Consider the following 19,736-nt stretch of genomic DNA (forward strand, 5'->3'; position numbering starts at 1 on the left):
TTCATTTTCCGTCGAAAATCTTTACAACATTTTTTGACGAAATTTCATTCATTTTTTGTCGAAATTTTTTGACAAACTCCATTTTCCCTCAAAAATCATTACCATAGTTTTCGACGGAATTTAATTCGTTCTTCGTCGAAAAATTTTATGGAATCCATTTTCCTTGGTAAACCTTTAAAACAGTTTCAACGAAATTTCAAAGATTTTTTCTCGAAAAATTTCTACAGAATCTGTTTTTCGTCAAAAAATTTCAACGTAATTCATTAAATAAAGAGTATTTGTGGCTGTTATTTTTTGACGAAATAATCAATCTTTCGACGAAAATTATTTTCATTGAATTTTTTTGACAAAATCTCGAATTCCGTCAAAAAAATTGTTATTGATGGAAAAAAATTCGACGGCTTGAATTTTGTCGAAAACTCTTTTTTTTTTTGACAAAATTTTCACCATTTTCAATGGAATTTTTACGTCAAAAATATGGTTTTTTCTAATAGTGCCAACCTACCTAGTTACGGTGGTGGAGCTCGGAGAGCCTTGGAGGGATGATGCCTCCTTCAATTTTACTCAATCTTTATTTTAAACTATATTTAAATTTAAAAGAAAGTTAGTGTAGAATAAGTTTGCACCCTTTCGTCCTGATTATTCCTTATATATAAAAGAAAACCGGAGATTGTCTCAAATTTGGCTACCTATCCACTCATTATCGTGTTCTCCTAATTAGGTTAGTGTGAATTTTATTTTTTATTTTGTTCCCCTCTCATTAAACTTTCTAGCTCCACCCGTTGCCTAGTTACATACCTTACCTAGTTAGTTACCCTTACCCAAGCTACATAGCTACCGGCATGGCTAGCCACCCGACGTCCCAACCCATCTTGAAATGGAATGTTGCTTTCCTTTCAGTACCCTACGGATAGCTGATGTGTGATGTCCGTTGTTATTATGGTAAGCGAGACGAGGGTGTCTCGTATTTGATCCCTTGTACCCAAATCAGCAATAATTTTTCATGTGATTGCGATATTGATGGCCTGTACGCGGTTTATCCAACCCAACTTTTCTCTCTCGCTTTTATTACTTTTTTTATAAGAGTCCATTTAATGGTGGGTTGTCTTTGCGCATGTCCTTGTCTTGAAGTGGATATGCCTTAAAGGTTGTGCACCATGTTAGTAGATAGTTTTAATCCAATTTGTCGTTTTGTGAAGCAGTGTCTCCTCTACTTCCTTCTTCTCTTCCGTAGCACCTCACTCTGAGAATGCAATCAGTGTAGTTATATACTGCCTGTGTGTGTGATGTTTAACTTCTGGACAGGTAGGTTGGTTAACAGTAGGTGAAAGAGAAAAACTATTGTCATTGCATATCAAGATGATGATGAGAATGAAAGAAAAAAGAAAAGGAAAAACGTGTTAGCAGATATTGTATGATGAAAAGTGGATGCTTAAAGCGACAATTTGTACGATGAATTAAGACGTTCAATGGAGGAATATGCCTCTCTGCTTGCCCTGCTGTGTTAACAATTATGTGATACTACATTTGTTAAAAGCACGAATGAATGCATTACAAGTAAACTTCTGACCTTTTTACCAAGAAATGAACGTGGATTTGAAATTTTTAAAATTAGAAACAAAAATCATTTCCTATTTTTGTCAGACCGCATATATTATCAGCATCGCACTGTACTTTTTATAGGAGTAATTTCATCGTCATCACTTTTGAAAGTTGGACTTTCTCAATAAAAAAGACAAAATAAAAATAAAAACTGGGTGATCAAACCAGTATACAGTATACAGTGCAAAGCATAAGCATTAAAATACTGAGAAATTCCCTTAATAAATATTTTAATAAAATACTGAGAAATTCTCTTAAGAAATTCTCTTTGCAAAAAAAAAAAAAAAAAAGACAGAAATAGTATCAAAATACTGAGAAATTATTAATAAATATTTTATTTCTCACAATGCAACATTGGTTATATTATCAAGGCGAATCGTTGCACATAATTGACCATGTAGGCCTAGCATACGATAGCGTTGCCGTGATACAACAGGAACTGTAGCGTCTAGCTACCACACGTTATAGCATATCCAACAAGATTTTGGTCCATTCTTACTTGCACTGCTTAGTTATCTTTCAGCCAGTAACGCTGAGTGTTTTAAGGCGTTTGTAGCAAACTAAATTGTTAATTTTGAATTATAGCCTACTAGAACAAAGCTAATGCAACCCACTATACTCAAGTTAAGCTCATGCATCAACTAATACTCAAGAGGTAAAAATGCTCCCCATACTTGCACACATTAGCTTCATCTGGACAGATTTCATTACGGTTTTAATCATCCAATTATAACTGAATTCATCTCATTTTCTGCTAACTCTCAGAAGCAAATGATAGATATGTGTGTTTTAAATTTGGGTTTAAAACTTCTCCTGTGAATGGAGAAGTTCAGTTTTTGCCGCGGACACAAAATTCCAGGGGACCCACGACTACAAAAAACTTGAAAAAATAAATTAATGCAGCTCGAATTTCATTAGGTCTATAGCAGGAGAAGTTAAGTTCTCCATTCACGTTTTGTTTTAAACCCTTTAAATTAATGTGTATTTAGCTTTCTTTTCCCCTGGAAGAACTTCAAAGTACATAAAGTGGATGGCATCGTTATGTCTACACCTTTCGATTCATAGTGATGCAATGATCCAAAAATATGGGAGTACCATAACCATGAACCACGCCATCAGCCAACCGTGAACTCTGGCTCCTGCTTTGAGCCTTGGTTTCAAGATGAGCACGATGTGCATAACCAAGCTCCTGAAAAAGGATTGAATTTAAGCAACAATAAATTGACATAATTAATTTCCCAACATAGAGAAGATCTTCCATTCACACCCAATGAGTAGCAGCTGTAAAATAATAAGAATCATACAGGCACTAATGACATAGTCATTAACAAAATTAAATTTCTCAGTCAAATGTATGCCCTCCGAGCTTCCCATTAAGAACCACAGCAAGCAGATTTTTGGGCGGCCTGCGCAGCCCCAGCTCCCTGGTCTGGTTGGTTAATCTTGATTGTCTGGGGCTGCAAAGAACGAAATGGAAACTTAGTGGAGAACTGAAGAGAAAATCCAATTCAGCAAGGGCTTTTTAGTTAAACTTAACATGCAAGCCAACAATGGTCTAAAAATGAAATCAAATAAATCCATGAAGTATTGCATTGCATTTAATCAAATAGAAGGCAATCAGAAAAGGATTCAAAAAATAGTCATAAGACAACTTATGACTATTCTTTTATTGCATGCAAGGCCTGTCCCAAGCCAGAATAAAGGAGGAGGGTTGGTGTCAGGCGTAGCGAGCCAGCCATAAAAAACACCTATTTTTAGAGATGAAGCCCTATGATTGATGATGACAACCTATCATAAGTAGTAAGAAAGTCCAAAACAAAACCTCAGATTTTGAGTCAGTATCTGCAAGTCTTTGCTTGATGTCCCGAGCTATTGAAAAGAAAACATCCTCCACGTTTAAATTTGTTTTTGCACTCTGTACAGCCATCATACTCTCAGTAATAACAAATCAGCAACTTATGCGTGCAATTTCAATAAGAGCAATGAGAGCTACTTACAGTCTCAAAAAACTTGATGCCATATTCATCTGCAAGAGCTTGACCTTTAGAAGTTGGCACAGCCTAAGGAGAACGTTGTTGGACATATGCACAGCATAAAAAATCATATATATGCACATCGTGTACAAGCGCACCCAAAAAAGATGGCAAGAGTAAGAGTGACAGTGAGAGAGAACATACCCGTTTGCTTTCATCCATGTCAGCCTTGTTGCCCACCAGTATCTTGTTGACATTGTCAGAAGCATGCTGCTCAATGTTACGAATCCAATTCCTAATGTCTGGACATAAGATGATATAAGCCTAATTGTTATGTACGAAAAAGTATAACTCACTGCAATTACAAGATCTGGACACAAGATGAAATAAGCCTAATTCCCATGTACAAGAAAAAAACTCATTGCAAGTCCTGGAAGCACCCCAAATTGTCAAGTTGAACAGTTGAAGAATTGAGTTAACTGAAAAGAACTGATGTTCTACTAAGGCATAAAGTATTAAGGAAACACACAGTTGAGTAGATTCAGCATGTGGAGGAAATAATAAAAGAGGCACATATATCTTAAAATCTTAAGGAGGAAGGAGAAATTACTGTTAAAAGAAGACTCGTCAGTCACATCATATACAAGCAAAATACCCATGGCTCCACGGTAATAAGCTGCAAAAGAAAGATTGATACTTGTGACAGAAACTTAACAAATTCTATATTTGAAAGGGTAGCAGAAGCTAATCGATATATAAATTTGAAAGACAAAGCAACATTCTACAATATACTATTACATTCATAAAAAGTGCTAACCCTAAACTTAAACCCAAAAAAAATAAAATAAAAAAATAAAGGAGTTGATGTTTGTAACGAATAAGGTCATAGACAGCGGGGACAAGGACAAAAATCCAAATATTTGGTAAGTCTAATGATACCCAGAAATTTTTAAGGCCATCTCAAAACCAACATTCTGCCCATACATTCAAATAAACAAAGCATGTCATCTCAATACAGAAAGCAATTTTGGAAGCAACTGAAGACCATAAAATCACATCTAGTGATCATCCTTTAAGGCTTTAACACCCTCTTCAAGAGAATGGCAAAATTTGAAAGTACATAAGACATTTAAATTGGCAACTGAAAGTATTACCAATCATGTCAAAGCTGCCTAGTTTACGCTAAAATGGTTTAGCAAATTTAAGAAGGGAAATTTTTTTCCTCAATCACCAATAACCTACATACAGTTCTGCACATGCACATCAAAAGAGAATACAGTTCCTCTAGATATAATCTTCAATGAATGTTGTTCAGGACATGAAAATATATCAAGTCTAGATTATTTCTTATCCAATTTGAAGGAACAAACGGAAAGATAAATAGGTAAATAGCCATAATTTGATATTACCATCATGACAAGTAAAATTTACACATAGAAATGTTAAAAGTTGTAGTGAAAAATCACAACAGAGCTTGCACCAAAACATTCTAGACCTCTGTACCAAAATAAAAATAAAAATATAGACCTCTAGTTGTGCCTAAAATAACTTTCAATCTGATACACTAACCAGTTGTAATAGTTCGGAACCGCTCTTGGCCAGCTGTATCCCATATTTGCAATTTGATTCGTTTGCCATCAAGCTCTATAGTCCTTATTTTGAAATCAATGCTGCAGAAGAGGGGGGGGGGGGGAACCATTCTGGTAAGCTCAGAGCCATCTTCGCATAACAGACAGAGACAATGAAGAAGAAGAAAAAGAAAATGAAGAATATGGATCAAACAAGAGATGCCTACCCAATGGTTGTGATAAAACTAGTTGTAAAAGATCCATCCGAGAATCGCAATAGAAGGCAACTTTTACCAACACCTGCCAATATGAAAAACGTAATGAGATCCAAAATACAATCTACAACGTAAATTCACCAAAAATTAATAAAGCCAACAAGGAGGGGAAAAACAATAAAACAAAAAACAGAAAAGAAACTAAAATTCTCCCTCCAAGACCATCAATATTGATAGTTGCCAATTCAGTAAACATGACAACATGTAACTAGTGCTAATTTTAATGCCAATTAGAAATCACCCCCATTCATTACAAAAAAAATGCTGTGATCACTTGCATGACAGTTTACGCTATAAAATAAAATAAAATACATATGATGAGCTAAAATTAAATAGATGGATGCAAAAGATATGAATTTCAAGAGCTCCTAAACCTAGTCCTCGGACGGGTAACATCAAACCGTCTAGCAAATCGGTGACAGTGACACAAGCAATTCAAACGCAAAAACAAAGACGAATCTACTAGTGCTTGGAAACCCTACGAATCTTGGCATTCACTTTCACAAATCGCTGAAAATCCACAAAAGCGAGTAAAATGGCACGGTCAATGGACAAATCAGGTAGCGAATAATGCGGCGATGATTCTCATATCCGAGATCAGGAGAAATTTTAAGAATAAAAGAAAAATAAAAATGGAAAAAAGGAATCAGAAATTAACATGATAGTTGAAGAAGCATGATGAAGTGGATCAAATCGTACCGCTATCGCCGATGAGGAGAAGCTTTATTAGGTAATCGTAATCTGCACGAGCTCTAGCAGGTGGAGCAGCCATTGAAATGAACAACACCACAACACAACAATCCTATCCCCCCGATGCTTTTTCTCTGTGAGCATCAGTCATTAATTACAATCACAACAATGGAAATTCAACTATTAAAAATATAATTACATATATATTTATATGACTTTATCCACATAATAACAATAATAATAAATCGCGAAGGGGTAAATAGACAAATAAATAAAGGGAAAAAAGGAAATACCAAAGGAGATGAGGAAGAACAAGGTTAAGATCTAAATTGGAAAAGGAGAGAAAAGAAAGAAGGGAAGAGGGAAAGTGAGTACGTCAGCACCGGTCGAGCGTTGAATTGGGAAAAAGGGTTTTATTTCTAGTTTCTGAATGATCTACAATACTGAGACTGCGACTGTGACTCAACTCAATTATTAGCCCTTTGATTATCTTTGTCATTGTGATTGGAGTCCATCGAAAACGACGCGGTTTTGGCCATTTGCTTCTCTCATTGGGTAGTTTTTTCTTCGGGAAAATATACTATATGAAGGAACGAATGAGATAATCGATAGTAATTATTTAAAAAATAAAAAATCGAAACAAACAAAGGTGGTCTCTGTTTTAATTTTTGAAGTATATTGTTATCCAAAATATGTACCTGGCTGAATTATCTGAATTGTTGATGAAATTTATTCAGAGCTTGACCTCTTCAAATCATATTAGTATTATTAATTTGTCTTGTAGATTTGATTAAATGTAAGAAAACCAGCTATATAGATTTTCTTTGGTATATTGGGTGAAAGGATAAGAAAACCAGCGAACTAGTGGCACGGCATGACGGCAAAGGAAATATTTAGAGCAGCATCTAACAGCTTAACCATCGTCAAAATCTGCTTGGTTCGGTTTTATATACCGAATTAATAAAAAAAAATGATTCGGTTCAGACAAATCAAATTGGTTTCAAAAAGTTATTTGAAAAAATAATTTAATTCTTAATCTGAAAAAAATATAGTATGGTTCAGTTTAGTTAGCAATTTGATTCGGTTAATTTAACTTTTTTACATTTTAAAAATGGATATAATTTAATTTGATCTGATTTTTAGTTCAAAATGAACCGAATTAGTAAAGTGATTTGGTTCTAAAAAAAATCAGTTCAGTCCTTAAATCAGTTCAAAGAAAATGATCGATTTGAAAAAATATACTCTTTTTTTTCGGTGTAAGAAAATATACTTTTTTTAGTATGGTTTGAATAGGTTTATGCTTCGATTCCGTTCATTTATTTTTATTTTTTCATACCTATAACCCTAATTATAATGTTTCTTTTTGAGATAATTAATAACAATAATAATAATAAACTATTATACTCTCCTATATATATGTGTGCGTGTAATATATATATGTAAGATCTTAATACTGTTTCTAATCCAGAAAAAAATGTGTGACAAATATTTTATCACAGCTTATAACATAATATAAAATAAAAACAACATAATACAATATAACATGATATAAAATATTATAATATAAATTAAAATATTTACACTACAAAATAATGTGATATATAAATTTTGAAAAATTTTGTTATAAAAATCAAAATCACTTCACTTAAGTATTTTTTTATTTTTTTTTATTTAAGTTTAACTTTTATCAAATTTTAAAATTTTATTATTTATTTATAGAATATTAACATTTATATAATTATTAAATCTATTTGAGATTGATTATAAAATAAAATAATTCCATCCAGTTTAAATTTACTTTATATTTCATTTTTATATCTTAATTCTATTCTTCTTATCTCATTTATTTATTATATATTGATATTTGGATAGACATTGTTATTTCAAATTGACTAGACAATAAAATCAACTTTATTATGTTTAAATGTATTTTCTATTTAATTTCACTTCATTTATATATTTTCATTATATTTTTATATTTTTTGAACTAATTCAAATAATAGTACCATTTAATAAAATTAGAGAAAATGATAACAAATAATTCTTATATCAACAAAATAGGTGATGTTCTGCATAATTGAGAAATGTTAGTAGTCTTTTTCAAAAGTAAAGGGGGTATTTCCCCCTTGCTCCACCGTCAGTAAGTTAAAAGACTCAGAGAATTTAATTAGTTTGTAATATGTTATGATGTAGATATTTTTTAAAAAATTTACTCTGTATTTATTTATAATTTAGAATCTGGTAAACTAAATGATGGTAGTTCAGTTGATGTCAGGAAACTGAGTTGGTGAGTGTGAGAGCATGTATTCGATTATTTTCAATATCGCCTTTGAAAGGAATTTAAAACTTAATCCCGGGACTCACCATGAATCGGACTAATCGCGAAATGATGAATCAATTGGAATATTTCAAAAAAAAAAAAAAAGTTAATGCTTGTTGTGTGTTTAAATTATATATATATATATATATATATATATATATATATATATATATATATATAAGCAACATGTTACAAATTTAAATTCTTTGTTTGTTAGCATATTTTAAAAATAATAAAAATGATCAATTTAACAAATCAATTAGATTATATACAAGATATGCTTGTATTTTTTTCTAATACGTTAACGGTTCAGCAGCAATAATAATAAGGGTGTGCATGACAATCATTCTATTTCCGAACACTGTTTCTGAAAAGAAACAATTCTTTTCTATTTCTGTGCCTTGGAACAGTTTCTGAGAAAAAAATGTATTTGATAACATGTTTCATTTTTATTCCGAGAATGAGAATTGTCTTTGATAACACAACAAATAATATAATAAAAAGTAATTCCTATTAAATATAAAAAAATTTCGGATCAACTCTTTCCTTTCCATATGGTGTGGTTGTGGTGGTAGCGGCGGCGGTACGGTAGTGGTGGTGGCAGTGACATGGTGAAGATAGTGGTGGTGGTTGTGACGGCAGTGGCTGCAACGATGGCGGTGATAATGGTGGTGGCGACGGTGGTGAAGACGGTAGTGGTTGCGGCAATAGTAGTGGTAGTGATGGTAGTGGCGGCGTCATGGTGGTGGTAGTAATGGCGATGAGGGTGGTGGCACTGGCAGTGACGGCAATGGTTGCGATGATGGTGGTGGCGGTTGATGGCGGTGATAATGGTGGTGGTGGCGGCGATGGTAGTTGTGGTGGTGGTGGCATGGTGGTAGTGGTGGTGGCGGTGACATCGTGGTGGTGAGGGGTGGTGACGGCGGCACTAGTGGTACGATGACGGCGGCGTCGATGGTGGCGAAAGTCGTGTCGAGATGATGGTGGTGGTGGTGATCATGGTAGAAGTGGAGAGTGATTGAGAGAGATAAGTGTTTCTCATTTTGAGCCCGGGAGCAAAAAAGCAGAAATTTTTTTATTCTTTTTTCTATTCTCTAGCACAAAAATTAAACCAGTTCATCCCGGGAACAAAAAAATAAACCGGTTTTACCAAACTAGTTTCCTATCCATTTATGTTCCCGGGAATAGAAATTAAAAAAGAATTAATTCCGGGAAGGTTATCATGCGCACCCTAATTTTCTCAGATTGGTTTCCAGTGAGTTGCTTGTTTTTGTTTTTTCCAGTTAGTTGTTTGTTTTGTTTTTTCGGCTTGTATAAAAAAAATAAAGAGAGAGATGTTTGTATTAATTCTTTGTGTAAAGTTTCCATTGATTTATCAATTGGCGCTAAGGCTATATTTGGTGTATAGTATAAGATTTGATTAGATTTTAATATTATTCAGTCTTTGACATGATATTATACAAGATAATACGTTATATAAGATAACATGATCCAATATTTGGTAATGTACTAAATAACACTAGAAAGAATAAAAATAATTATTTTAAACAAAAATATCGTTTAATAAAGAATTTACATAATTTTTTTAAATACGTCATATGATATTAATTTTTATAAAAATCTATTGATCAGCATATCCAAAATATATATTAATTTTTATAAAAATAAAAATCTACAATATTCTAAAATTAATATATTGAAAAATTATTTTTTATTTTAATATATTAATATTAAAATAATATATTAATTCTTGAGAATTACACCAATTAGCGATGTTTACACATTAATTCCTTATTAGGCCTAATCTCACCTACATAGACTTGATTAAGTTATACATCATTTTGATGTATTAAGAGATTATGCTATATAAGTTTATACTATATGATAGTCACACCAAACAATTAAAAATATTATAATGTATAGTATAAACTTAGGCTTTAATGTTTCTAAAGTGAATGTAGATAAACTATCTACATTCATTCCCAAAATAACATCATTTTGGGTTGAATAAAAAATTATAATGAAAAAAATTATTATAATCCTGAAATAAATTATAATTACAAAAATACCTTAATTTCTACTTCAAAACGACGTCGTTTTGGACTCAATGTAAATAAGTTATCTACATTGACTGTAAAAAAAATGAACTTATAAACTTATATTATCAAGACTTATACATTACACCAAACAAACAACCCTAAGTGTCACAAAATGTGCTTGTCACACACCAAAGACTTGGTTTTGCCGTTTTTGCTACGGAATCAACTTAGAGAAAGTCACTAAGCTACGCTTATGCTCATCAGATTAGAGAATAAAAACCTTCCAAGGGATTCTCGTCCACATCGATCAAAGAAGTGTGTTTCGATTACTTTATTTTAAAATATAAAACAAACATATATACATCTCTCTCTAATTTTCTAATATAGACTATACCTTCTATTTCTCCCACGCTGGAAATGAAAGCGTGGAAGAATAAAGAGGGAATAAATATGTTAGGTGTGGTTTTGAAGGTGCCAGCTGACAAACAATGAATTACTTTATGTTCGCGTAAAATGTAAGTGATGTAAGTGCACTATGAAGCTTTTTCTTCCATGCTGGGGCATAGGTTGCTAGAAACGCAAAAAAAGTAGTGGAAAAATAATAGGCTGCGGCCCGCCACCTCCATGGTACTACGTAAACAAGTGATATTGGGTTGTGTTGGGCTCGATATTAAAGTTTTAAAATAGTCAAAGACCCAAAGCAAATGGCATATTTAAGATGGAGAATCAAGTCAAATTCCTGCCATTGTAGCTGGGCGAAGGTTGACCACTTTAGTTAGGGTAAGTAAATGAGCCAAATACCATTAAATAGAGAATTAAGTTTTAAAATTACTCTTCTAAATGAAATTGCATGTAGAATTAAGAAAATTTAAAAATAAATAAATAAATAAAATGAAGGGAGCATAGCCCCTTTGGCCCTTAGAACACAAGTAGCTCTGCCCCTCTTACCAGTGTACCATTTGAACTTTCACTCACCGTCACATTATGCAACATGCACAACGTAGGTGTTTATGCTTGAGGAAAATATTAAATCATTTTTGTAAAAGAGAAAAGAAAGGAACCGCCAACGTTGCTATATTTATATATTGCTTCCATACTGTATAAAACACAGAAGGAAATATTCATTTTGGACAGTTGGAAACATATTTAGGCATCGGTAACTAGGGATCACGGGTATTTAAGAACGTACCTATCCAGCTAAATTTGAAAATCGAATAAATTTTAAAAATAATTAGATTTGATCAATTTCTAAGACTTAATTTAAAAACGAAATGAATTCAAACTAAAATTAGAGTTTATACATAATTTTAAAAAATGATTTACTTATAAAAAAAAACTATGTTGTCCGTATTTATTTTTAAATAATTTCTATGATATCTGAAGTCAATTATCCTTTTCTAAATTTAGACGATTGATAATTAATTGTGACTTGTATTTAGAAATTTATATTTATATTTAAGTGTATTTTGATAACTTTTTAAAATTTATATTTAATCTATTGCGATAATTATTCAAATTTGTATTTGATATTACAAATTCCTCGAGTGTTATTTCTAAAAATTAATTAATTTTTTTCTTAAAAACCAACCAAATTTAATCCGTGGAAGCTCTTAATAGCAATATATGCTTCAACATTTCATTCCCAGCAATGGTTTTTCATAGCGTGGTAATTCATGTCTGTAAATTATATTCGTGTTAGATTGAGGTATGACACTAACATGAATATATTCAACCCAAATATGATATAATATATTTATTTTGTAAGTTGACATAGACATAAATAACCCTTTAGTCTCAAATCTATGTTCTTTATACTAGTATAACTTGTTTATTATATTATTTTTTCATCCATAAAGTTCATTGAATATGCAGAACTAATGGTTATAAGAGATTTTATGTCATTTGTATTAACAACTACTATAGGAACAATCATTTTATGTGCAACTAACGATTTAACAACCATCTTTGTAGCTTAAAACTTATCCTTTTATATACTATTTGAATATATCAAGAAAGATGTATCTAATGAAACTATTAATAAATATTTACAAGAGGGGAACAAGCTCTTCTATTATTAGTTGACACAACATAACATGAATAATTTATGAGAAAAGTATTTATCTTTTTAAATAACATAATTTATATCATTTTACTCTCACAAAGAGGTATGACTCACATCTTTAATTTTCGTTGTCCACTCTCTCTTCTTCATTATCTATCTCTTTCTCTCACTTAAAATGAATTAACTTTATATCCTTTAAAATGATACACACTTTTTTCATAATTTATATATTAAATGTTGTTAATGACATTTAATAACCAAGCAATTACATGACACGGCAAGAATAATTTGCTGGTAAAAGATGTAATTAAACACAAAAATACAGGTCAATGTCATATTTACTGTTGACACTTAATATGACATGATTTTTTTCATATCATATTTTACCAACGAATTTAAATTATTTCGAATACAATATTTCATAACGCGTTTGCGTCGTATAATGAATATTTTATTCTATTCAATATGTGTTAACCAAACTCGCAATTTTTATTGAAAATTTTGTTATACGCATGCAACAATTGTTATATTATATTTATACTTTTTTGTTTGAAAAAGAAAGAATAGAAAATTTGTTATAAAAAAATAGAAAATTCTCCATCGGGTGTGCCTTTTTTATTTTAAGAATTATAAGTTTGATGTAATAAAAATTACTGAACAAATATAATTTTTGTTATTTTATCCTAACATTTGACAAAAACGGCATCTACTTGGATTCTGCTTGATGTTTCTCGTATAAGGAAAATAATATTGATCTGGATTAAATATACTAGAGTCGTTAGAAGTCCAAAGATATATAAAGAAGCCCAATCTCATGAAGGGCCCAGAACTAAGCGCGATGGTCATCATCGCGCGCATGGCCATCATCGCGTGCATGGCATGACGCGATGTCACATCGCATATAAAACCGCCCTTTGGCATAAATTCTAAAGATACGGAAGCTAACTTAAGAGCCAAGACAAACTCTTCGCGCCTTTAAGCTAATAAACAAAGAACAGCACCAGGTTGCCGCAACTCTATCAGGATAGCTCAACATTAAGAAGATAAGGCTATTCAGGCTCTAGCCAAACCTGCAGTCCAGAAGCGGCCAATCAGAGTCCATATTGCCTTCAGAGGGCGACAACAGAACCACTATATAAAGAATCTTGGGATACACCACCCTAAAAGCTAGCTCAAAGGGTGTGAGTGCTCAAGGTCTTATAAAGGCCACATTAGTTGCACATACAACCAATGTGAGACTATATATATCTCAACACACTATATAAACAGAGGGTATATGCCCAGGTATGATCATCAAATTCATTAAGAATATACTCACACATGCAACTGATAACTTAAGTATCAGAGTGTTATCGCAGGTACCCCTACATCCTGACTCAAGGATCGCACTAACCAAAGATCTAAGTCCATATTCTACCATCAGCAACCTCAAGCTCAAGAGTCCATATTCTACCATCAGCAACCTCAAGCTCAAGAAGAAGAGCATCCACACCACATCAACTGTGTGTGATTAGGTCCGATATACTTTGATCAGTTCATATTGTATTTGGTCTGATCAAATATTAAGCCCGTTAATATGCTTAATTATACAATTACCGAATCAGATAGAATTACACTTACAAAAAAAAATTAAAAAAATAGATAGAATTATTGCCGTAATATATTTTCCTGTTCGTTATGGCTTCATTTTCGTGCTCTTTCACATCCGTGCTCCCTCGCTTTCAAATACCTTCACTTTACCTTGCGTTTATTTTCAGATCAAATATCATGAGGTCAACTGCGGTGATGGAGGTTATGGAAACTTTATTTCAGTTGATTGACGATCAGGTGACAGAGACAAATTATCTCCTATTACAAATTCTGCACCCCAATTAATTCTCTCTGTATTTGCAATTGACGAAGATAAGCCAACCACATGCGAGTTTTCAAATTTCAATTGTCTCATCAATACTTTTTGAGGTTTTCTTTTGTTCCAATTCACTCCGCCAATTCATTAGTGCGTGATATTACCTCGATTGAGTCATTTAAGGATATTCATTTGTTCCAATTCACTCCGCCAACAAGACTATTTAAATTAATTTGAGTGATTGATTTATTTTGTGTTAAATTCCATCTATACCAATTATTATTAGTTTAGTTTTTTATTTATAATTTGATCAACTGATTTTCTTTTTCAAGTTTTTGAAAATGTGTATTTTAGATTTTTGTAATTATATCTCTCATCTTTTTATGTCTCTTTTTCATTTAGTCCGATACGCTCACTTACTGTGGAAATCATTATCGCGTCTTGGTTATCTTTATTATTTAACTTTGTCACCGTTACTTGGAGAAGAGATTGATGAGAGATGTAGAAGTATGATTATTATAAAAAAAATTAAATATTAGTGAAACGTGAAATCAATGCTTATGATTGATTTGATTATCGTCTCTCAAAAAGCAACCTTATAGTAATAGAAAAATAAAATGTCAAGATAATTGTTAAATAAAACAATATTATAATATAAACCATTAAAAATGCTTTCACTCAACACCTTAATGTTTTTGTTTGAAATGATTTTTAATATTATATAAAGAAGGGGAAAATGTTTATCCTTTTAAATAACATAACTTATATCATTTCACTCTCATAAAGAGGTGGGACCCACACTTTTTTTTTTGTCCACTCTCTTTCCTCTTTATCTATCTCTCTCTCGCATTTAAAATTACACAACTTTACATACTTTAAAATGATACACACTTTTTCCTATAAAGAATCATTTCAACCCAAAACTTTAAGGTATTTGGTGAAAACTTTTTTCATGGTTTATATTATTCTTTAACATACACCCCACGTAACAGCCACTTGGGCATGAAACGGTGGATATTGTATAGGTCCAATTTTTTATTTTTTTTACCTTCTATTTATTTAATTCCATAAGTGAGAGACGATGGATCGAGCTCGTGATCTTGTGATCACTGAAATCCTGATATCATGTAAAGAATCACATCAACACAAAACCTTAAGGTTCTTGGTTGAAATGGTTCTTTACAAAAATAAAAACTTTAAAGGATAACAATTTATGTTTTATTTTAAGACTTGCAACTTCTCATATTGCAGGAGAAGTTTAAGCTTTTTTACTGAAAGAGAAAAGAGTGGGGCCCATCTTCAAAAAAATAGAAAAATGGTTAGTAAGTATATCGAAGTGAATAGGGATGGCAAAGCGGGCTGCCCGCCCCACCCCGCCCGTTCCTGTCAAAAAGCGGGCTGGGCCGCCCCGCCCCGCCTGTGAAAGTGGGCGAGAAAACTCAACCCGTCCCGCCCCGTTTGGGCGGGCGGGGTGGGCTGTCCGCTAAGCCCGTCAAATTTTACACTAAAAAAAGGGGGAAAAAATTAAAAAATCCAGCCCGGGCCGGCTTGGCGGGGCGGGCTGAGCCTGTTTTACCATCTCTAGAAGTGAAGATGGTAGGAGAAGAGACTTCTCATGCAACATGACTTTTTCCCTTCATTTTAAGGGCTCGTTTGTATTGCCTTTTCAAGAAAATCTTTTTTATTACTTCCTTATTTTAACAGTACTTTCTATAAAAGTTACAGCTATTTAGATTTTTAAAAAAATATTTGATTTTTGAAAAAAAAAATATTTGGCTTTTGACATCTGCTTTTTTTAAAAGCTACAATTTTTAGCTTTCGAAAAAAGTAGGTTTTTGACTTTTTTTATGACTTCTGCTTTTTTTAAAAGCAGGCATCCAAACATACTTTTTTCAAGAAGTGCTTTTTTTTCTTAAAAAAAAGCAGCTTTTGAAGAAAAAAAAGTCCATCCAAACGGGCTCTAAACTCAATAATTCAAAAGGAACTTTTTTTTAGAAAATATTTTTTTCTTGAAAAATGACTGAAATCTTTTCACATTATAAAGTTATATTAAAAAGAGTATTCATGTTTATAAATTTATAAATGAATAATCTCCTATCTTTATTTTATCATGACTATGTTATTTGAAAATCTCAACTATTTGTTCATATGTCATCAATTAGTAATTAAAGTGGCAATTGTTACTTTATTATATGAACTTATTCATTAAAATTGCAATAAGTGACCTATGAACGAATGATTGAGATGCTAGACATGGTAATATTAAAATAAGATATGAGATGATGCATTCACATAAACTCGAGAATAGATCCTGTTATATTATTTTAATATAATTATGGTATGTAAAATATTTCAGCCATTTATTCACATACCCACCATCAAATTAAAGTAACAATATTTATTTTCTCGTTTTATACATTTCTTCATTAAAACTATAGTTGTTAATCTATAAATTAACGACTGACATCTTTCACACAATATAATTATATTAAAACAAGATATGAGATGATGCACTTCTGAATAAATTATTTGTTTTCTCCGAATATGCCGAGAAAATTTGGGGTTAGCTTCGGTATGCACTAAATAAAAACAGTTTTGACGTTATACCTCTAATATTCTTATGGTGTATTCAAAAGAATTGATCAAATTTTCTAAGAATAGGCTTAAAACCTGAATCGATGTATACATCATATAAAAGTTTTATTTTATTTTATCGTGTGAAAAAGAGCTCAGTTACTTTATTCATGTAATTTAATTAGCAGCTATTTTCTAGGTTACTATTTTCTTACAATTCAATTGTAATGATAACAATTTGTATATTTTTCAATTTATTTAAGTTTTAATTCCCCCTGTTTAATTTTTTTTTAACTTTTCATCTTCTTCATCATTTAATTTTTTATGATTTTAAATTTTATTATAAACTTTTAAAATGAAGATATTCTTTATAAATTAAACTAAAATAAGAAAAAATAATTTTTATGAATTACTTGTAAAACAAAAATAAAGTATGACTCATGTATCATTAGACTTATTTTATTATTTAGGTTATAATCTTAACTCATATAAAAATGATAAATAATTATTAAACATAATTAAATATATTTTTAATTAAATTTCTAGAGAAGCAAGTGAAATTCATTAATTTTTAATAAAATGTAAAAATCACACAAAAAAACATTTGGTAATTGAAAGGGGAAAAGACCCAAAAGAAAACATAAATGAACCTAATGACCTACCAAGACCCGAGCCCTCCCAACAGATGAAATATTAGCTAAGTGCAACAACTGAATTCCCATAGGAGGTGTCCGACAAATAATAGCATTTACATCTCCCAATTATATAAGATGAAATTTGCCATCTAGTCAGCACACAAGTTTCCCTCTCTATATGTATGTGAATCTTAACCCTTCAATCTTTTTGTAACGATGTTCGTATCCGGGAGATCATATGCCCCTCGTGGACTGCTGCACCAGATGAGGTGAGCACAATGATTGCACTTGTTGAATCACTTTCAAGTTCAATAAGACGAAAACCTTCACGCTAAGCAAATTCCATGCCCCTAAGAATGCCCCACAACTCAGCTTTATAGGAAGAACACGAGCCAAGCTTATAAGCAAACCCACTCAGCCAATTACCATTTGAGTTGCAAATCACCCCACCACAAGCTGCTGGTCTTGGATTACCAGACAATATTGATAAACACTGATCATCTGCCCAACCGATGACAATCAGGAGTGGTAAATGCTTCAATAACCTGTCTAACAAGATTGCTGATACTACACACTTTAATGTCCATATTCAGAAGTTGGGATCCATGATGAACCTCATTCCACCACTGCCAAGTCTTTCAGCAAGTTAAAAGAAAACAGACTTCCAGTTGTTGGGCACATTCAATCCAGTCCACCCCTTAATATTAGATTGAAGCCATTGCTCTAAATTAACATAAAAAACCCAGCTATGACAGAAGACGGAACCAGTTTGCACCACACCATTTTTACCTCATGACAACCGCGCAAGGCATGAATGATAGACTCACTTTCTGACCTGCAAATTGGGCATAAATTAGCCGCTTCACTCGATTTGGCAATTTTATCCATCGCAAGCAGTCTCTCATGCAACACCTTCCACATCAAAAATTTTACCTTTCGGGGTCTACTCTAACTCCACAACATGTGCCAAATGAAAGACTCTCTCTCATCCTTGCCACTACTTCCACTTAACAAATAATAAATTTTCTTAACCATTACAACTTCATTACTTCCTAGCCTCCACATCCTCCTATCCGAACTATTTTCTTGGCAAGGGGGTAAAATACCTTGAAGCAGATTAATTGCATTAGGAATTATATATTGCTCCAACAATTCCAAATCCCAATCACTAGCTTACGTCAACATGTCAGCCACCTCATTATTAAGCTCGATGTTTGTTACACTGGGCAGAATCACTTCTTGAAGTGTTGCACCATAGTCAGGCCACTTGTCACACCAAAAACTAAGGTTCTTCCCATCATCGAGATTCCAGCCCAAAGATCCTTCCAAACTTGTCCACATTTAACATATATTTCTCCTTAAATTTGAGTCTTCACTCCTAACCTCAAAAGGTCAGTTTCCTCTATTTGCATATACATACTTAGCCTTAAGGACTTGCACCCAAAGGTTACCATTATCCGAGAACACCTCCCACGCCTTCTTGGCAACAAATGTATCATTCATGATTTCAAGCTTCTTAAGACCCCGTCCCCAACATTTTTAGACTGCATGACAGTATTCAAGTTGATCAGGTGATGTCTACGAGCTCCAGCATGATCACCCCAAATGAAATCCCTTTGAATTTTCTCAATCTCCATGCACACCGACGAAGGGATTTTATAACTCTGCATCTGGAAGTAAGGTACAGCTGCCATAACAGAATGAGCCAACATGATGCAACCTACTTGGGATAAATAATTCTGATACCAATTACTTAACTTGGATTTAACCTTTTCAACAATGCTTGCATAAAGGTCTTTCGATGCCCTCTAATGCTACATTTTAGAAACGAGGTATCGACCTATATTTCTATTCCTCTTGAAGCCACTTCTGTGCACAATCCTATCAATTAAATCTTCCCTAGTATTTTTCAACAAAAATATGGAAGTTTTCTCCACACTCAATTTCTGACCAGAGGCTTCTTCAAATAAGTTGAGGCACCTTAACAAAACATTCAACTGTTCCTCTGATGCCTCCATGAAAACCATAAGGTCATCCGCAAAAGTTAAATGAAATTTTTTTGGCCCTCATCTCCCAACTTGGATGGGCCTCCACAAACCACCATTAGTAGCTGTAGAGATAATATGAGATAAATTTTCCATGACAATAACAA

The 19,736-nt window shown here is 32.6% G+C and overlaps 1 protein-coding gene across 1 annotated transcript; it reads right to left on the reverse strand.

Annotated features, from left to right (window-relative positions):
• Positions 1-2,836: 2,836 nt before the first annotated feature.
• On the reverse strand, positions 2,837-6,549 carry LOC133287808 (ras-related protein RABE1a). The gene is made up of 9 exons (XM_061485488.1): positions 6,402-6,549; positions 6,118-6,242; positions 5,371-5,443; positions 5,145-5,245; positions 4,186-4,251; positions 3,780-3,877; positions 3,600-3,662; positions 3,425-3,517; positions 2,837-3,059 (listed from the first exon to the last, which is right to left on the reverse strand). Exons 2-9 carry the CDS (start codon positions 6,188-6,190, stop codon positions 2,976-2,978), a joined length of 651 nt encoding a protein of 216 aa, XP_061341472.1. The 5' UTR covers positions 6,191-6,242; positions 6,402-6,549; the 3' UTR covers positions 2,837-2,975.
• Between the last annotated feature and the right edge of the window lie 13,187 nt (positions 6,550-19,736).

This window comes from Gastrolobium bilobum, unplaced genomic scaffold, assembly GCF_033153095.1.
Source record: "Gastrolobium bilobum isolate Gb01-03AN ecotype WA unplaced genomic scaffold, APGP_CSIRO_Gbil_v1 utg7986, whole genome shotgun sequence".
NCBI classification, from domain to species: domain Eukaryota; kingdom Viridiplantae; phylum Streptophyta; class Magnoliopsida; order Fabales; family Fabaceae; genus Gastrolobium; species Gastrolobium bilobum.

Excerpts from the sequence above, each read along its gene's own strand:
- LOC133287808 (XM_061485488.1), bottom strand. The coding sequence starts at position 6,190 with ATGGCTGCTCCACCTGCTAGAGCTCGTGCAGATTACGATTACCTAATA. Across the intron at positions 4,252-5,144 it reads GTTCCGAACTATTACAACTG|CTTATTACCGTGGAGCCATG; the intron begins GTTAGTGTATCA and ends TTTCTTTTGCAG. Across the intron at positions 3,518-3,599 it reads GCATCAAGTTTTTTGAGACT|AGTGCAAAAACAAATTTAAA; the intron begins GTAAGTAGCTCT and ends ATGGCTGTACAG.